The 19,921-nt window shown below is 39.2% G+C and overlaps 1 protein-coding gene across 11 annotated transcripts in view; it reads left to right on the forward strand.

Moving 5' to 3' along the window:
• Positions 1–47: 47 nt before the first annotated feature.
• The window catches only part of CATSPER3 (cation channel sperm associated 3), a 38,885-nt gene continuing 19,011 nt past the window's right edge, over positions 48–19,921 (forward strand). For 5 of the 11 annotated variants that reach the window (XM_081502930.1, XM_081502931.1, XM_081502936.1 and 2 more), the window contains exons 1-2: positions 5,587–5,770; positions 7,735–7,888. In XM_081502930.1, the coding sequence (XP_081359056.1) occupies positions 5,670–5,770; positions 7,735–7,888 (255 nt within the window). In that variant the 5' untranslated portion in view covers positions 5,587–5,669. Of the gene's footprint in view, positions 542–2,225; positions 2,343–5,586; positions 5,973–7,734; positions 7,889–19,921 lie in introns of those variants that run through there. The other 6 variants (XM_081502932.1, XM_081502941.1, XM_081502937.1 and 3 more) reach the window with 4 other exon arrangements.

A 19,921-nucleotide genomic window follows, 5' to 3' on the forward strand; every position in this document is an offset into this window, starting at 1 on the left:
AATAAAAGGATTCGCTGTCATAATGACCAGCTTGCACGTCATTAGCTGACATACTGAGGGAAGAGGAACCAAGGGTCATTTTTTTCCCATCATTTGCGTGTTGTGACCCCTGACCTGAGAGTCTGTAGCCACTGAGGTTGAAGCTACTGGGGTATTATCCAGTTACAAGCTCTATTTATTCCATGTGTCACTGATGGGAGTAAAATGGAATATAAAATAAGCTATTGCTTAAAAATTGCGGTAACTATTCTTTGAAGGAACTCAGGAATGTAGTTATTAATGAGATTAAAATGTAGATTAAAAGAATGTGTACATATCCATCCAAGGAACATGCCTTATAGTAGTAGGATTTAACAAGGATCATCTTTATACTCTGCCTCACATCACAGGCCAGAAAAATCACTTTATGTTACAAGCAAAGCTTCACCCCTGACCCCTGTCAGCCCTCACCCCTAGTCTGAGAAGCCATATGGGAACATGACAAGGAGGCTGAGCTCTTGAAGTCAATTTTTGGCTGGTTCTGTTGGCCTAGGAGAGGCAGGTATGTTCAGTTTGCTCTGTAGGTGTGGAGTGTACATGGGCGAGGGGCGTGGAAGTGGAAGAGCCACTCAGGCTCTGTGGCTGCTGGGAGATCCAGAGCCTGGATCTTGTACTTACTTGAAATTTTTAAGAGTAAAAGGCAAAGTTGTATATTTTTATAAACTATTCCCTGCACTGTAGATTTGGGAGCTTTTTGCATTTTATTACCAAAGATTTCTAGGTCAGTGCTTCAAATTTCTTTACATTAATTTTTATACATGAAAAAATTTAAATGTATTTTAAAATAAATAGTCCATTCAAACCTTATGTACCGATCACCCTGATTTAACAGTTACCAAGATCTTGCCAGTTACTTCATATAGTCTCCCATTTCCTTTTTCTTTGCTTAAGTATTTAAAAGCAAATCCCAGATAGCATGTCATTTTATCCCTACATCCTCTAGTAAACGTCCATAGAAAATATGGTCATTTATGTATAGAAACCAAAATGCATTTATCACACCTAAAAAAATAAACCATAATTTCTTGGTATCACCTAATACCTGGGCAAAATCAAATTGTCTTGAAGGTCAAGAAAGTCTTTGGACAGTAATTTTGTCCTAATCAGGATCCACATGACGTCTACCCATCACATCTGGTTGTTGTGTCTCTTTAAGCTTTCAGTCTAAAGCTAGGAAGCCCCCTGCCCTCAGTTCCCTCTTTCTGTGTCATTGACCTACTGTAAAACCTGGGTCCTGTAGAATATTCAACCTTCTGGATTTGCTTATTTGCTCCTTTGTAGTGTCATTTAATTTGTTTCACTGTTCCTTGAATGGAAACCTTTCACTGTATTTTGAATGTAAGTCTGAGAGGCTAAACTATTAACCTATATAGTGTGTATGGCACAGTGGAGAGAGCAGGTATAGCTAATAACTGCTATGGTCAGGACCTGAGAATGTAGCTAGTAATTGGCGTCTACGTGAGGATTTGACATAAGGTCCATGTTAAGGGATGTCACATCTGTTGGAACTCATGAACTTTAGAGAATCAAAGATCTCATATCACAAGTCTATGAAAATACTCCCTGGGGTAAATTCCAACAGAACAAATCCCCAGATTTGCTCAAAGTAACTGACATTTTGACTTCAAGGAGACATTGTCAAAGTTGGAGGCCCCCAAGTTTTCTTCTATTCCAAATCTTTGTGAAAACAGTGGTTTCGCTGATATGTCAAGCTTTGGTTTCCCTCTGTTTTTTTTTTAAATGATCACTGGAGTAAAGGGGGGAGGGTTAAATAGACATGACCTATGACCCTTTGTGTAACCTCCATAGATAGTAAATCAGGGCTAGGACATTTGACAGTGTTCTTTTCTAAAATGCAGTTAGTGAAAGTTTTGAAAATTGTGATTACCGACATTGATAGGATTTAGGAAATCTTTAGATAAATAGGATAAGCATGATTCTTTATGTTTTTGCTTGAGCCAAAAAAGCAGTAGCATGTATGTTGTATATGGACACATTGCTAACTTCCATCAGTATACTGAAGTATTGGACTACTAATGTGGAGCAGTCTGTATAATTTCTAATCCAGTGTTCAAAAATATACTAGTTGAGCTCAATAACTTTAAGTTTTGTAAAGTTTCCTGCAAAACAGCAGGAACTGTAATAGGGTTTGGATATAATATGTGAGCTTTGTGCTTCAATTCCAGTTACATGGAATTAGGGATGACTTTTGGCTAGAAGACTTTGAGTCAACACGCTGCTGTGCCTTCTGACTGTCCCTGGCTGTGTGCAGCTGAGGTGGTGCTGCGCAAGTCAGGCAGAGGGTAAGTTGCTGCTAACAGGGTAGAAGAGGTGGCCCTTTAGCTTCTCATCCCAAGATGTTTATCCTGCCCACCTATCCATGAAGGTGATTTCAGTAGGCCTGGAGAAGCTGGTCACCTTTGGTCCCAGACCAGATATCTTCATCAGTGACTCTAGAAACCACATTCAGCTTTGGTTGGCTGTGCTGATGTCATATACAAAGATCAGCTGGTCTCTTCTTGAATGCTTCCAGCCTGCCGTCTTTCCTTACCCCTCCAAGCATCATGGAAGAATTTTTTATATTCTTTTTAAAAAAATATTTATTTTGGGGGGCAGTGTCATGTCGTTGCATCACACAGGCTCTTTCGTTTGTGGCACATGGAATCTCTAGTGGTGGTATCCACTCAGTAGTTGCAGCCAGCAGGCTTAGTTCCCCCATGACATGTGGGATCTTAGTTCCCTGACCAAGGATTGAACTCACATTCCCTGTATTGCAAGGAGGATTCTTAACCACTGGACCACCAGGGAGGTCCCAAGAATCTTTTACACCTTAGTCTCTTCTTCATTTCTCCCTAAAGTGTGCTTTGGTACTTAAAGAGGGGAAGCATAGGAGTATATTCTTGGGGTTCCTGGAAATAAAATTCCTCTATGCTCAGCTACTTGAGAGAACATAAGGATCCCTGAGGACATTCATTTGTGTATTCACATAGCATACATTACTGAGGGCCTCCTGTATGCCTGGACAGAATTAGACACACTGATGTATTGAGGCACGTGGAAACAGAGACAGAGAACTGATTCAGCAGCTCTTCCAGGAGACCACTGTGGGTATAGGCAGAAGCCCAGAAGGTGATGGGGGGATATGACCAAAGGAGGCAGTAGGAGGCATCAGAAAAACTTGACTCCTGAGGAAGAGAATGTAGAATAAGAAGGTGAGGCCAAAGTGTGAATCCTGAGAACATAAACCAGTGTTTCTTAAAGCTTTGCTGTTGATGACTTTAAGTGGAGAGACTGAGTAGATAAGATGTTATTTCTCAGTTAAGTATTCTGCTTGCCTGCAAGAGTATTTTTCTATGAGAAATAGTTGAAAACACTTCTTCCAGAATACTTGGGATGTTGGAGGTGGTGAAGTGTTTACCTCCTGTTATTATGGTCCAAGAAATAAAGTTTCCAGGAATTTGACCAATTTGGCTAACTAACCATTTAATTCAACACAGGACTACCCAGAAGTCTATGTATTGATTTGCCTTGGAAGTCAAAGGAGCTAGGAGTAGGAGAATGAGAAGAATATATTCATCCCAAGAATTGAACAGAGGAGTAGTGCCTGTTGCTCTTGAACCTAAAACATTTCTACCCCAAGACTCGTCGCTTACACTCTTTCAGTTCAGTCGCTCAGTCGTGTCTGACTCTTTGCGACTCCATGAATCGCAGCACGCCAGGCCTCCCTGTCCATTACCAACTCCCGGAGTCTACCTAAACCCATGTCCATCGAGTCGGTGATGCCATCCAACCATCTCATCCTCTGTCATCCCCTTCTCCTCCTGCCCCCAATCCTTCCCAGCATCAGGGTCTTTTCCAATGAGTCAACTCTTCACATGAGGTGGCTAGAGTATTGGGGTTTCAGCTTCAACATCAGTCCTTCCAATGGACACCCAGGACTGATTTCCTTTAGGATGGACTGGTTGGATCTTCTTGCAGTCCAAGAGACTCTCAAGAGTCTTCTCCAACACCACAGTTCAAAAGCATCAATTCTTTGGCGCTCAGCTCACATCCATACATGACTACTGGAAAAACCATAGCCTTGACTAGACGAACCTTTGTTGGCAAAGTAATGTCTCTGCTTTTCAATATGCTATCTAGGTTGGTCATAATCTTCCTTCCAAGGAGTAAGCGTCTTTTAATTTCATGGCTGCAATCACCATCAGCAGTGATTTTGGAGCACCAAAAAATAAAGTCTGACACTGTTTCCACTGTTTCCCAATCTATTTCCCATGAAGTGATGGGACCAAATGCCATGATCTTAGTTTTCTGAATGTTGAGCTTTAAGCCAACTTTTCCCCTCTCCTCTTTCACTTTCATCAAGAGGCCCTTTAGTTTTTCTTCGCTTTCTGCCATAAGGGTCGTGTCATCTGCATATCTGAGGTTATTGATATTTCTCCCGGCAGTCTTGATTCCAGCTTGTGTTTCTTCCAGCCCAACGTTTCTCATGATGTACTCTGCATATAAGTTAAATAAGCAGGGTGACAATATACAGCCTTGACGTACTCCTTTTCCTATTTGGAACCAGTCTGTTGTTCCATGTCCAGTTCTAACTGTTGCTTCCTGACCTGCATACAGGTTTCTCAAGAGACAGGTCAGATGGTCTGGTATTCCCATCTCTTTCAGAATTTTCCACAGTTTATTGTGATCCACACAGTCAAAGGCTTTGGCATAGTCAATAAAGCAGAAATAGTTGTTTTTCTGGAACTCTCTTGCTTTTTCGATGATCCATCGGATGTTGGCAATTTGATCTCTGGTTCCTCTGCCTTTTCTAAAACCAGCTTGACCATCTGGAAGTTCATGGTTCACGTATTGCTGAAGCCTGGCTTGGAGAATTACACTCTTTAGGTGGTTCATATGTGTACATTCTGGGTCCCCAGTTAGCCAGTGTTGGGCATGGATAGCCTCTGCACCTCCTGTTTCTTGTGTTCTAGCCCCAAACCCATCAGAATCCCTCCTTGTCCTTCCAGGTGTCTCCAGTGCTGTGCCCTGGCTGTGCACTCTTACTCTTAGAAGCCCAGAGAATTTTGCTTTTCCCTCTTGTATGACCCTTGGCCTATTCTAACACATTATTAAGGGCCTCTGTCAGATGAGGGCACTTCCTGAAGAAGGAAGGCTCTTGTCTGGCCTGTTTCTGCTGTCTTCTAGTTTTATCCCAGAGTTTCACAATTGCAGGGTGCTCTTGACTCTTCTCCCTGGAGAAGGGAATGGCAACCTGCTCCAGTATTCTTGCCTGGAATCCCATGGACAGAGAAGAGCCTGGTGGGCTGCAGTCGATAGGGTCACAAAGAATCAGACACAACTGAGCAACTTGCACTCACTCACTCACTCACTCATGACTCTTCTGCTGAACAGAGGTGCTTGGTCTCCTTGGGAAGAGAGGCTCTGTGGGTAAAACAGTGGGGTGTTCTCCCCTACAGGGGCCTGCTGGCTAGTAACATACAGGGCTGTGAAGAGTGACCTCATAAAGCAAGGATTCCCTCTGTGGACCCTTCTCCGTGGCCTTGTGGAATCTAGATGCGAGGAGATTCCTAAGCAGAGATTTTATATCGGATGGTTAAAGCAAAGAATAAAAATTGAAAATTTGGAAAATGTCTCAGCACTTTCATCACCAGGACCATGCAAGAATCCTTTCTAACTCAGTGTTCGAGAATCCGTCACAGATAGTCTATGAGAAATCATGGAAATTTCAGTAAATATTCTTTATTTCTCTTGCTTAAGAAGTATGCAGATGGCAGTGTTGGGGGCTCTTAGCCTCTTTCTATAGGCACTCTTCCACTTCCCAAACTGAGGGACTCATCCTGGATAATCTGATTTCTCCGACTGGTGAGGTTGTTGAAGTCTCAGCCAAACAATTTTCTCAGCTTTACTGTCACAGTTGGCTGGTTAATCAGGTATTCAGTCACACTCTTATTTGACCTGTAGACCAAATGACTGGTTTGTTCCATCTTTTCCTTTTTTGTTCAATACTGTGTTAGATAATTTGAAGGCTTTTTTTTTTTTTTGGTAATAGACATGATCTCAAATCAGATGATAGAAATTATATATTTTATTTTTATAGATTATAGAAGTATATACATTTTTTTTAACTGTGTGAGACTGTTCATTTGTTACATGAGAAAAATTGAAAAACACAGATAAATATAAACAGGAAAAAGAATTACCTATAACTTTATCATCAATAGGTAGACACTGGCAACGTTTTGGCATATTTCATGCTGAATTTTTTTCTACCTGCTTTGCACAGTTGAGATAATTTTAAGTAGAGAATTTTTATATTACGTTGTTTCTATGTTTTGCTATCCAGTGGGTCATAAGCATTTTTCTCAATCATGAAAAATATGTAAACATGTTGTGGTATCTGTGCAATATTCCATTAGCTGGATGTGCCATAGTTTACTTAACCTGTCTTTTTTTGGTTAGACTTTTAAATTGTATCCAAGTTCTTATTACAGCAAATAATGATGAGATAAACACGTTAGGCTAAAGTCACTGTTTGCATTTCCAATTGTATTCTCTTGGGGTAGATTCCTTGGGTCTGAGGATGTGAACACAACTAATGTTTTTCAGAAAAATTGGTCAGTTTACATTCCCCTGGCAGTTTATGAAAAAGCTCCATCACACTGCACTCTTGCCAGCATTAAATATTATCAAGTTTAAGTCTTTGCTAATTTCATAAGCAAAGTTAATGGTTATACTTAATTTGTACCTCCTCGATTAGTAGTGCCACTGAACATTCTAGGGAGGGGGACTTCATTGCCATTGTAATTCTTTCATGAATTGATTATGTGTTTGCCCATTTTTTCTTAGAGTGGTCAGTTTTTTAAATCATTAATTTGTAAGTGCTTGTATGGTTGATTATTTGATTAGCAGTTTTCCCTACTAGACTGACTGTATATAGTTTTACTTCACCTTATATCTCAAGGGCCTACTGTATTGCCTGGCATATAGTAATCATTCAGTAAAAACTTGTTGAGTGAATAAATGAATGAGTTGAATAGTAGTTACATACTGAAAATTTTGAGCCACCATAGCTCAGTTGATAAAGAATCCGCCTGCAATGCAGAAGACCCTGGTTCGATTACTGGCTCAGGAAGATCCCCTGGAGAAGGGATAGGCTATCCACTCCAGTATTCTTGGGCTTCCCTGGTGGCTCAGCTAGTAAAGAATCTGCCTGCAATGCGGGAGACCTGGGTTTGATCCCTGGATTGGGAAGATCCCCTGGAGAAGGGAAAGGCTACCCACTCCAGTATTCTGGCCTGGAGAATTCCATGGACAGTCCATGGGGTTGCAAAGAGTCGGACACGACTGAGCAACTTTCGCTTTCACTGAAAATTTGTTGAATGAGTAAAGGAAGATGATAGATACTTTGTTTGAGAAGGAGTGGTAATCATTTTTTTTTCCGTAAGTCTAGAGAGAATGAACTGAGTTAACTGCGTGGGGACAGACCTACCCATTGATTGTCATATATATTTCAGTGGTCATTTAGTCAGTATTTCATTACAGATTTAAAGTATATATATATATATATATATATATTAGATTTATAGTCACAGAAGGGGGAAAGCAGACCTTAGTTCCTAAAAAAAGTGTGCATCGTTTGGGGATCTAGCTCTGTCGCAAGATAATCATACCTCTTATTCAACTTTTTGACAGGAGGAAAGATACTCAATTTCAGGCATTTGTGAAGAAAGTCATAATGAGTCATCTCTTTAAGATAATTATGATTAGCACCGTCTCAATGAATGCCTTTTTTATGGTTTTGTGGACTGATTATAAAACAAGATACAACTTGTTCAGACTTTTTGAGGTAAGCAGACAAAATGGGTCCATTCCTTCTGTTTTCTTTCTGAAACTGTTCTAAGATTCTTAAGGCATTTTGTTCAAAAAGTTTTCTACTGAAAAATTCTAAGGACTATTAAAATATACCCTAAAATCTAAGAAGATGGTGGCAGCAGTAGTAGCAGCATTTACATCAAAACTAGTTAACAAGAGGGACTTCCTCACTGTTCCAGTGTTTAAGACTGCACACTTCCTGTGCAAGGAATGTGGGTTTGATCCCTGGTCAAAGAACTAAGATCCCACATGGTATGCAATGTGACCAAAAAACCAAAACAAAAACAATAGCAACAACAAAAACTAGTTACAAGAGATCCTTACCAAGAACCACACTGCATAGTATTAGCATCTGTAGCAGAGGAAGCAGAGGGAAGTCAGTAAGTATTGAATAACAGTTGACATCAGAGAGTGTGTTGCCTAATGTGTTACTTGTGGGGTAACACAAGAGTTTCCTGCAATTTATGAAGGGGCTCGAATGGTTCAGACCCTGTAACTTTTCAAACTGACCGTCCAAGGCTACTTTCAAGGATAGAGTTCCACACTTACGGGAAATGTTGGGAGTGGAATGAAAATTGAGCAGATAAGAGACCCAAAGAAAGGAAGAGAAGTTCAGATAAAATTGGAAAAGGGAAACAGAACCAGGAAACCTCAAAAATCAAGCTACCACATGTTAAATCAAGAATGGATATTTAAAGTTAGAATCACACTTTCTCCTAAAAGTTCAGGGAAATTAATTTCATATAAAAAAGTATAATAGAAAAAGATTGTGGTAAAATCCCATACAAAATTACAAGAACAAAAGAACAAAGTGGAGAATAATATCACTACAGATAATGAAAGCCCACAACAAAGACATGTTCCCAAAACAGATAAAACCTGTACTATTTCAGAACAAGGTAAATTTTTACAAAAGTGATGTTAGGAAAGAAAAGAGTGAAGTGATAGAACTCAGAAAAAAACTAGAAATAAAATCATTTCAAAAATAAAGACCAAATTAGACTAAGAGCAATTAAATACAGCAGATAAGGACTTACAAATATAGGATTAAATGGGAGAAATAAAAACTTTATTTTATAAAATAAAATCAGTATTTTAAATTAAAAATCAGTAATAAATGAGATGAAAAAGAATTCAAGAGAAAATCATGAACATTGAAGATTGGGGAACTATGATCCCACTTAAGGATAATAGGAATTTCTGAATGTGGAATAGAAACAGAAGCAAACTAATGAAACAGAATAAACACTCAAATGTAAAATCTAAGAAAAGTTGTCTGAAATAAAAGAATTGAAACTATATATTGAAAGAGCACTCATTGTATATTGAGAATATGGGCTTAACAAACACCAGAATATATTCTAGTAAAAGAATATGAAGGAATCCCTTTGGCTTCCCTGGTAGCTCAGCTACCAGGGAAGAATCTGCCTGCAATGCCGGAGACGCCAGTTCGAATCCTGGGTCGGGAAGATCCCCTGGAGAGGGGATAGGCTATCCACTCCAGTATTCTTGGGCTTCCCTGGTGGCTCAGCTGGTTAAAGAATCTGCCTGCAATGCAAGAGGCCTGGATTCGACCCCTGGATTGGGAAGATCCCCTAGAGAAAGGAACAGCTACCCACTCCAGTATTCTGGCCTGGAGAATTCCATGGACTGTATAGTCCATGGGATCACAGAGTCAGACACGACTGAGCAACTTTCACTTTCACTTTGAAGGAAAGAGGTGTGGAGGAAATTGTTAGCATCTAAGCTAAGAGGCTTATAAGGAAAAGAAAATTATTATTAAACTCTGCTATGGTAATGCTTTATGCTGAATGAAAATGGGGCTTCCCCAGTGGCTCAGTGGTAAAAAATCTGCCTGGCAATGCAGGAGACATGGATCCAATCCCTGGTCTGGGAAGATCCTACATGCTGTGGGGTAATTAAGCCCGTGTGCAACACCTCTTGAGCCTGTGTTCTAGAGCCCAGAAACCACAATTACTGAACCCACGCTCCTCAACTACTGAAGCCCTCCTGTAGCTCCACAAGAAGAGAGGTCACCGCAATGAGAAAATATGCACTGTAATGAAGAGTAGTGCCTGCTCACCACAACTAGAGAAAAGCCTGCACAGCAATGAAGACCCAGCACAGCCAAAAATAAATAAAAGAAAATGGAGTAAAACATTTAAGACACTTTAGGAAAGAAAACGTGAACCAAGAATTCTAGATCCAGCAGAACTGACTTTCAAGTATAAAGAGCATAGACAAACTGTCATCAACATAAAAAAATCTTGACTAATACTGCTCCCATGAGCCCTTTCTTAGGAACCTATTTAATAAGGAATAAGTTTCAGCCAACTAAAATTACTAAAGAAGTATCAACATTGGAAAGGCAATGAACAGTAAAATATGTTTTTATTTATAGAACTAATCTTAATTATGGGTTAACAAGGAGAGAATATAGCACAAATGAATATATACTCTGACAATGAAGATATAGCATTGATTAAAATGGGGAAGAAAGGGAGAGTCAATGCAAAATTTTAAACCATTTGTCAGAAATCAACTTTGTGGTGATGCTCTTAATATTACTCTGAGACTGTTGTGTGTGTAACACAGGATAAAGCAGATGAGTAATGATGGGACAGTTTAATTCTGTTATCCTCAGGATTTTTGAGAACCAGGTTACTCATGGAAGAAAGGAAATATGAATATAATATAGACAAAGTAAAACCCTGTAGTTTTGCATTTAAATTGGAAGTATCAATATAAATTCCTAAGATATTTTATCATTATCCATTGAAAAACCTAGAACACTGACCAACTTAACGATTACGTATCCTTAGTGCTCATAATGTGGTGTTGCAGCACTGTTTATCACTAGAAGGAACTAGGGATTCTTTGAGACATGGTTGATTGCAGGTTTAGGCCTGAAACTATACCAAGTGAGCTCAGAATATCTTGTACACATAGCAAGGAAGCTATCAAAGATGACTGTGAGTGAAAGTCACTCAGTTGTGTCTGACTCTGCAACCCCATGGGCTGTACAGTTCATGGAATTCTCCAGGCCAGAATACTGGAGTAAGTAGCCTTTCCCTTCTACAGGGAATCTTCCCAACCCAGGGATCGACCCAAGTCTCCTGCATTGCAGGCAGATTCTTTACCAGCTGAGCCACAAGGTAAGCCCAAGAATGCTGGAGTGGTAGCCTATCCCTTCTCCAGGGCATCTTTCTGACCCAGGCACCAACCTGGGGTCTCTTGCATCACAGGTGGATTCTTTACCAACTGAGCTATCAGGGAAGCCCAAAGATTACTGGGGTCATGTCAAAAGGACTCAGGAGACAACTTGATGAGACTCCTACTGGCTAAAGATGGGACACTTTGAGCTTCAATAAGGATAATAATTACAGTGGATTTTGAAACTCACCAAATAATCTGTAAGTTTATAATGATACAAAAAAAGCTGATGGGTCACTTTTGGATAGTGATACCTGGTGGCTTAGCAGTAAAGAATTCGCCTGCAGTACAGGAGACATAAGAGATGCAGGTTCGATCCCTGGGTCAGGAAGATCCCCGAGGGCATGGCAACCTCACTTCAGTTCAGTCGCTCAGTCGTGTCCAACTCTGCAACCCCATGAATCACAGCCTTCCAGGCCTCCCTGTCCATTACCAACTCCCGGAGTCTACCCAAACCCATGTTCATCAAGTCGGTGATACCATCCAGCCATCTCATCCTCCGTCGTCCCCTTCTCCTCCTGCCCCCAATCCTTCCCGGCATTAGGGTCTTTTCCAATGAGTCAACTCTTTGCATGAGGTGGCCAAAGTGTTGGAGTTTCAGCTTCAACATCAGTCCTTCCAATGAACACCCAGGACTGATCTCCTTTAGGATGGACTGGTTGGATTTTCTTGCAGTCCAAGGGACTCTCAAGAGTCTTCTCCAACACCACAGTTCAAAAGCATCAATTCTTTGGCGCTCAGCTTTCTTCACCGTCCAACTCTCACATCCATACATAACTACTGGAAAAACCATAGCCTTGACTAGACGGACCTTTGTTGGCAGAGTAATGTCTCTGCTTTTCAATAAGCTATCTAGGTTGGTCATAACCTTCCTTCCAAGGGGTAAACGTCTTTTAATTTTATGGCTGCAATCACCATAAGCAGTGATTTTGGAGCCCCCCAAAATAATGTCTGACGCTGTTTCCACTGTTTCCCCATCTATTTCCCATGAGGTGATGGGACCAGATGCCATGATCTTAGTTTTCTGAATGTTGAGCTTTAAGCCAACTTTTCCCCTCTCCTCTTTCACTTTCATCAAGAGGCTCTTTAGTTCTTCTTCGCTTTCTGCCATAAGGGTCGTGTCATCTGCATATCTGAGGTTATCGATATTTCTCCCAGCAATCTTGATTCCAGCTTGTGTTTCTTCCAGCCCAGCATTTCTCATGATGTACTCTGCATATAAGTTAAATAAGCAGGTTGACAATATACAGCCTTGTCGTACTCCTTTTCCTATTTGGAACCAGTCTGTTCCATGTCCAGTTCTAACTGTTGCTTCCTGACCTGCATACAGGTTTCTCAAGAGACAGATCAGATGGTCTGGTATTCCCATCTCTTTCAGAATTTTCCACAGTTTATTGTGATCCACACAGTCAAAGGCTTTGGCATAGTCAATAAAGCAGAAATAGATGTTCTTCTGGAACTCTCTTGCTTTTTCGATGATCCATTGGATGTTGGCAATTTGATCTCTGGTTCCTCTGCCTTTTCTAAAACCAGCTTGACCATCTGGAATATGTTCACGGTTCACATATTGTTGAAGCCTGGCTTGGAGAATTTTGAGCATTACTTTACTAGCATGTGAGATGAGTGCAACTGTGCGGTAGTTTGAGCATTGTTTGGCATTGCCTTTCTTTGGGGTTGGAATGAAAACTGATGTTTTCCAGTCCTGTGGCCACTGCTGAGTTTTCCAGATTTGCTGGCATATTGAGTGCAGCACTTTCACAGCATCATCTTTCAGGATTTGAAATAGCTCAACTGGAATTCCATCACCTCCACTAGCTTTGTTTGTAGTGATGCCTTCTAGGCCCACTTGACTTCACATTCTAGGATGTCTGGCTCTAGGTGAGTGATCACACCATCGTGATTATCTGGGTTGTGAAGATCTTTTTTGTACAGGTCTTCTGTGTATTCTTGCCACCTCTTCTTAATATCTTCTGCTTCTGTTAGGTCCATACCATTTCTGTCCTTTATCGAGCCCATCTTTGCATGAAATGTTCCCTTGGTATCTCTAATTTTCTTGAAGAGATTTCTAGTCTTTCCCATTCTGTTGTTTTCCTCTATTTGTTTGCACTGATTGCTGAGGAAGGCTTTCTTATCTCTCCTTGCTATCCTTTGGAACTCTACATTCAGATGGGAATATCTTTCCTTTTCTCCTTTGCTTTTCACTTCTCTTCTCTTCCCAGCTATCTGTAAGGCCTCCTCAGGCAGCCATTTTGCTTTTTTGCATTTCTTTTCCATGGGGATGGTCTTGATCCACTCCAGCATTATTGCCTGGGAAATCTCATGGACAGAGGAGCCTTGTCCATGGGGTCGCAAAGAGTTGGACATAACTGAAGTGATGGAGAACAGCAGCACAAGGAACTAATACTTTGTCTCAAAAACTGTTTAATTAAGGGAAGGAATCAAGCTTTACTGACCTTTCTTATATGAATTTTAGTATTGAGTAACAACATAGTAGATAAGGGAAACGTCTCTTTATAGAAATGTCCTAGTTAATAAATGAAAAATAAATGATAGAATTAAAATATTACAGTTTTTCAACTGCCAGTGAATTACAGGATTTAGGCATTTTGAGCATTAGTGATTGCTTCCCTCATAAAAAGAGACAACCAGACATTTTTTTGCCTCCTATAAAAGAACGAACCTATCATCTTACCAAAAAGATCAAACCTGGAACTTCTTTGGTGGTCCAGTGGCTAAGACTCTGCACTCCCAGTGCAGGTGACGTGGGTTTGATCCCTGGTCAGGGAACTAAATTCCACCTGCTGCAACTAAAGATCCTGCATGCCACAACAAGAATCAAAGACCCCACATGCTGCAACTAACTAAGACCTGGCACAGCCAAATAAATAAATAATAAAAATAAATATTAAAAGATCAGATATGAATCTGATCAAGTCTTTTCATCTAGCATCCTATTTCTAGGAAATAGAGGACAGAAGAACAGAAGTGTGCAGTCAGCACAATCCAGATGATGAAATTCTACAAGTCAAGTTGCCTGGTTTCTTCAACAAATAAACTTTAAGGAAAGGGAGAAAAAAAATGAACAGGAGACTTAAAAGACATCAAATTTTGAAAAAGTTTTTAATAAAAAAAGTATTCTAGGAATGCACATATGAGTTTCTATCTATGGAGAAATGCAAGAAAGTGATCACTATAAATATAGGGACAATGGTTAATTTGGGGAAAAGGGAGGGAGTTGTGGTTGGAATGGAGCATATGGAGAGGCTTCTGGGATAGTTGGCAAGGTTCTAACTCTTGACTTAGGTGGTAGTTACAGGGGTGTTGGCCTTGGAACAATCCATTAGGCTATGTATTTGTGTGGTTTTATATGTGTATTTTATTCTACAATAAAAAAAGATTAAAGAGGCACTTTATCTTCATTTATGGTAAATAGCAAATTTCCTTCTTGGTGATGAAAAAGGTTAACATCAACTTAATGTGGTGTCAGAGGTGGTGGAGGTGTTGGAATATCCTAATCAGTGTCTTAAATGTGCAGGGTCCACTTGGCACCACTTCTGTGAATGTGTTGGTATGGCAGTACATTCCACACCAGCTTCACACAGAGTTTGGTCGCAGATTGTAGAGCATTATGTTAAGTATAGGGCTTGGATAAGGTCCGGGGAAGAGATGAGTTGAGGGATCTGAATCCTTTGATTGTTCTCCAGAAGCCATAAGGATTATTAAACATGCTTCAGTAGTGATCTTTGTTTGTAAGCCTAAGGATGTTCTGTGCTGTGGAAAGGATGCAGACTTACACAGATTTGGGTTCAAGCCCTAGCTTTTTGGGTTCAAGCCCTACTGTCTCACTAGCTGTGAGAATTTGGGCGAGTTGCTTAACCTCTATGTGGTTCAGCTACATTTGTAAAATAGTATTAACACACACCTTCCAGGGTGGCTGTTGAGATCATTGGAAATAATATGTATGAAAGCCCCTGGTTATCTATAAAACCGAGAAATTATTAACAGTCTTAGGGATCCCAGTGAAGATATGAGGAAAGTACAGAGAAGGCCCTGATCTGTCACCTCGAGCTAATCTTGAGATTCTGTGCAAGCAGCAAATAAATGTTAAGGCAATGTTGTAAACTTCTGAGGCTAATGCCTCAACACACAATACATGCCCCAACACACAGAGCCCCTTGGCAAGGCTGAGAGACTTGCGGATTTAAGGAATACTCTGTTCAGTTATTAGCAGACCATTAAGCTAACTGAACAGAGAATTTGGTGGCCACACGTGACAAAGTCATGTAGAATTAGTTCAGGAAATTCTCTTTTAACAAAAAGAACAGCAACAACAACAAAGCCCTAGGAAGAGGGGGAATACCTGGTTTCCACAGTTTCCAATATTATATGATTTAAAATGTTCAATTTCCAAGCAAAAAAAAAAAGAAAGAAATAAAATTGTGATACATGCAGAGAGCAAGAAAGTATGGTCTCTACACAAGAAAAAAAAAGTAAACAATAGAAACTCACCCCAAGTAAGCTCATCTGTTGGACTTACTAGACAAAGATTTTAATTGGCTGCTATGTTCAAAGAGCTAGGGAAAAAACCCACATCTAAAGAACTAAAGGAAAGTATGAGAGCAATGTCTCACCAAATAGAGAATATGAGTAAAGAGAAATTATTAAAAAGAGCCAAATAGAAATCCTATAGTTGAAAAGTACAATAATTGAAATGAAAATTCACTGGAGTAATTCAACAGCAAGTTTGAGGTAGTGAAAGAAAGAACTAAAGAACAGAAAGACAGGTCAATTGAGATTTCCAGTATGAGGAACAGAAAGCAAAATAAATAAATAAAAATGAGCAAAAACCCATGAAACACCATCAGACATACAAACATGCATGCAATTGGTGTCACAGAAGGAGAGGAGAGAAAGGATAGAAAGAATATGTGAAGAAATAATGGCCAAAAACTCCCCAAATTTCATGAAAAACAATCTGAACATCCAAAACAATCAACAAACTCCAAGTAGGATAAACTCAGAGGTCCACCTAGACACATTGTAAACAAATTGTTGAAAGACAAGGACAAAGGGAGAATTTGAGACCATCATGGAGGAGTGATTCATTGCATACAAAATATCCTCAATAAAATGAGTAGTTGATTTTCATCCAAAACTACAGTCAAAGGCAAAGGATGTCATAGTCAAAGTGCTTAAAGAAAGACTATCAAACTAGAACTCAAAATCTAGCAAAAACCGTTCTTCAAAAATCTAGAGGCGTGATGCCGCAAAAAGGCAGAGTAGGTAGCTTCAAAAATCCATCTGTTCACAGAAACAGCTAAAAAGGAGACAAAACTGTCAGAACTCTGGAAAATAGCCAAAGGTTTACAGAAACTGAGTGAACACTGAGTCAAGAAAGGGGAACTTTAAAAAGGTAGGAAAATTTTGCAGCATTTTTACTTGCCTTTGGCCCTATCCCTCTTCATCAAGGTGATGGTCCTGAAGATGGCACCCTGTGTTCCCAGGGTGAGACCTTGGCCCCTGGGTCTAGAAACAACAGAGAAGATTTTTGTTCATAAAGAATTGTGTTTTTCTATTTTGGCCTATCAGAGGGCTGTCTGAAGGACTGGTCCTAAGCTATTTTCTTTGTTTTGCTTAACCTGGAATTTTCTCAGGGCAGAAAGTAGCTATGCATTGGGCATTTCTCAAAACCATTGAAAAGCAAGTGACTCATCCACTGCTCCCTGGAGCAAAACTATAGCACTTGAAGCAAACAATAGGTATGCTGAAAGCCTGAGAGGAAAATCCACGGAGAGAGATTCTTTGGAAAAAGAGGGCATTGAAAAACTCCCATGTCTCCATACATGTCCGGGGCAGGACACATGCTTAGGAAAGACCTGAGAATATACCAAGCTTTCACTGTAACTAATCTTGAGGCTTGGCACAGGCTCAAAATTAACACTCAGTTTCAGTTGTAAGTGGGCCGGCTCAACATGGAAGGAGTTCCTCAACAAAGAGGCCATTTGCAAAGATGAGGAGAGTTTTTCTTCTCCCTCTTTCCCTCACTCCTTTTCTCTTCCTTCTTTCGTTCCTTCCTTTCTCTTTCTTTCCTTCTCTCTTTTTTTCTTCTTTCTCCTTCCCTTCTTTCCCTTTTTTTTTTTGCCTGAGCCATTTAAGAAAACCTCCATTTAAATACTAAATGACCAGAAACTAAAGAAAAAACAGACTTCAGAAGTCATGCATTACAAAGAATATGGTCTTTGCAAAAGTTGTTTAGAAAAGTTACTTAACAAACAGCTACTACCCATGGAAAGCAACAAACCCAACAATAAGAGGAAAGAATTTGATTTCCAGAGTTACCACATTGTAAATTTTTAAACGTCCAGTTTTCAAAAAGATATTCTCCTACACAGGAGAAATAAACAGAAGCTGTCCCTGAGGACACACCAGACAAAGATTTTAAGTCAATTTTGTAAAATATGCTCAGAGAGCTAAAGGAGTTCACAGGCAAAGAGCTGAATGTAACTAGGAGAACAATGTTTCAGCAAATAGAATATGTCAATAAAGAGAAATTATAAAAAGGAATGAAACACAAATTTTGGAACTGTAAAGTATAATAATTAAAAAATTCATTAGAAAGATCAAGAGCAGATTTGAGCAGCCAAAAGAAATAATCAGTGAACTTGAAGTCAAATCAGCTGGACTTAGTCAGCCTAAGGAACAGAAAGAGAAAAGAATGATGAAAAGTGAACAGTCTTAAGAGACCTGTGGGACACCATAAAGCATATCAACATTCACACAGTAGCAGTTCCAGAAGGAGAGGAAAGAAAGAGGAAGAAGGAATATTTTATGAATTAATGGCCAAAAAGTTTACAAATTTGATAAAGAATATATCAAGAATCTTAGTGAACTCTGAGGAGAAACAAAGAGATCCACACTGAGACACATTGTAATCAACTATCAAAAGTCAAAGACAAAGAGAATTCTGAAAGTAACAAGACAAGCACCTTGTTGCATACAAGGAGTCCTCAATAAGATTAGCGGCTGATTTCTCCTCAGAAACTGTGAGGAGAAAAGGCAGTGAAATGACATATTTAAAGTACTAAAAGAAGAATATTGTCAACCAGTAATTCTATATCCAGCAAAACTATCCTCCAAAAAAAAAAATGAAGAAGAAATTAAGATATTTCCAGGTAAACAAAACCTGAGAGAATTTGCTTCTGGTAGACCTGCTCTACAAGAATTGCTAAAGATAGTCCTTTAGGTGAAAATGAAATTAGATGGTAACTTAGCACATTATTGACCAGGGGATTTTTGCAGAAACTAATGCCTATGGTGTTAGTATGTCTCTGGTCAATAATGTGTTAAGCCATATGATAAAATAAAGAATACTGATAAATGTAACTGCATAGGCAAATATAAAAGCCAGTATTGTATTTTGGGTTTGGAAAAGAACTCCTTTCTTTTTCTGTATGGTCCAAAATAAGTATAGATAGTTAGTGGGCATGCACTGTATTTAGGTGTATTTTGTGACACCAGAAACATGAAGTGGGGGAGGGATGGAGTTGTATAGGAACAAAAGTGTTAACGTACTATTGAAGCTAAGATTGTATTAGTTAAAGATGGATTGTTGGGACTTCGCTGGTGGTCCACTGGCTAAGACTCCACACTCCCAATACAGAGGACCTGGCTTCTATTCCTGCTTAGGAAACTAGATCCTACATGCTGCAACTTAGAGTTGGCATGCCAAAACTAAAAGATTCTGCATGTTGCAGCAAAGATAGAAAATTAAGACCTGGTGCAGCCAAATAAATGAATAAATAAATAAATGGATTGTTTTAAATTTAAGAGGTCAATTGTAATCTCGAGGGTAACCACCAAAAAACTAACTTTAAAAATGCAGAGAAAGAAGTGAGAAAAGAACCAAAATGATACAATACAAAAAATCAAACACCAAAGAGAGCAGTAGTGGAAGAATTGAAGAACAAAAAAGATGTGACATATGTAAAACAAATAGCAAAATGGAGAAATATTTTCTTTCTTACCAGTAATTACTTTAAATATAAATAAGTGAAGCTCTCCAATTAAGATAGAGTTGATTCTAAAAAAAAAATCCAAATATATGCTATCACTTGAGATTCAAAGATACAAATAGGTTGAAAATGAAAAGTGAAAGAAGTTACTCCATGCAAATAGAAACCAAAAGAGAGCTATGTTGGATATACTCATATCAGACAAAAAAAGACATTAAAGAAAGCTGTTACAAGAGACAAAGGGGGACATTATATGTTGACAATAGAGTCAGTTTATCAAGAAGATATAATAGTCTTCTCAAGTACATATGAAGCATTTTTCAGGATAGACCACATATTGGGCAACAAAACAAGTCTAAATAAATTAAAAAGTATTGAAATCATACACATTATCTTTCCTGACAGTTATGGAATGAAACTAAAAATCAACATCAGGAAAACTAAAAAATTTCCAAATATATGAAAATTAAACCACCAACTATTAAATAATAGGTCAAAGAAGAAATCACAAAGGAGTTTAGAAAATACTTTAAGACAAATGAACATGAAAATACAGCATAATGAAACTTATAGGTTGCAACAGAAGCAGTACTCAGAGCAATATTTATACCTGTCAGTGTCTTCATTAGAACAAAAGAAAGATCTCAAATTAGTAACCTAACTTTACACCTTAAGGAACTGGAAAAAGAGCAAACGAAACTCAAAGCTAGCTGAAGAAGAGAAGTGAAAAAGATTAGAATGGACTTCACTGGTGGCTCAGTGGTAAACAATTCACCTCCAAT

This window comes from Giraffa tippelskirchi, chromosome 6, assembly GCF_054371585.1.
Source record: "Giraffa tippelskirchi isolate mGirTip1 chromosome 6, T2T-mGirTip1v1.2.pri, whole genome shotgun sequence".
Classification (NCBI taxonomy): domain Eukaryota; kingdom Metazoa; phylum Chordata; class Mammalia; order Artiodactyla; family Giraffidae; genus Giraffa; species Giraffa tippelskirchi.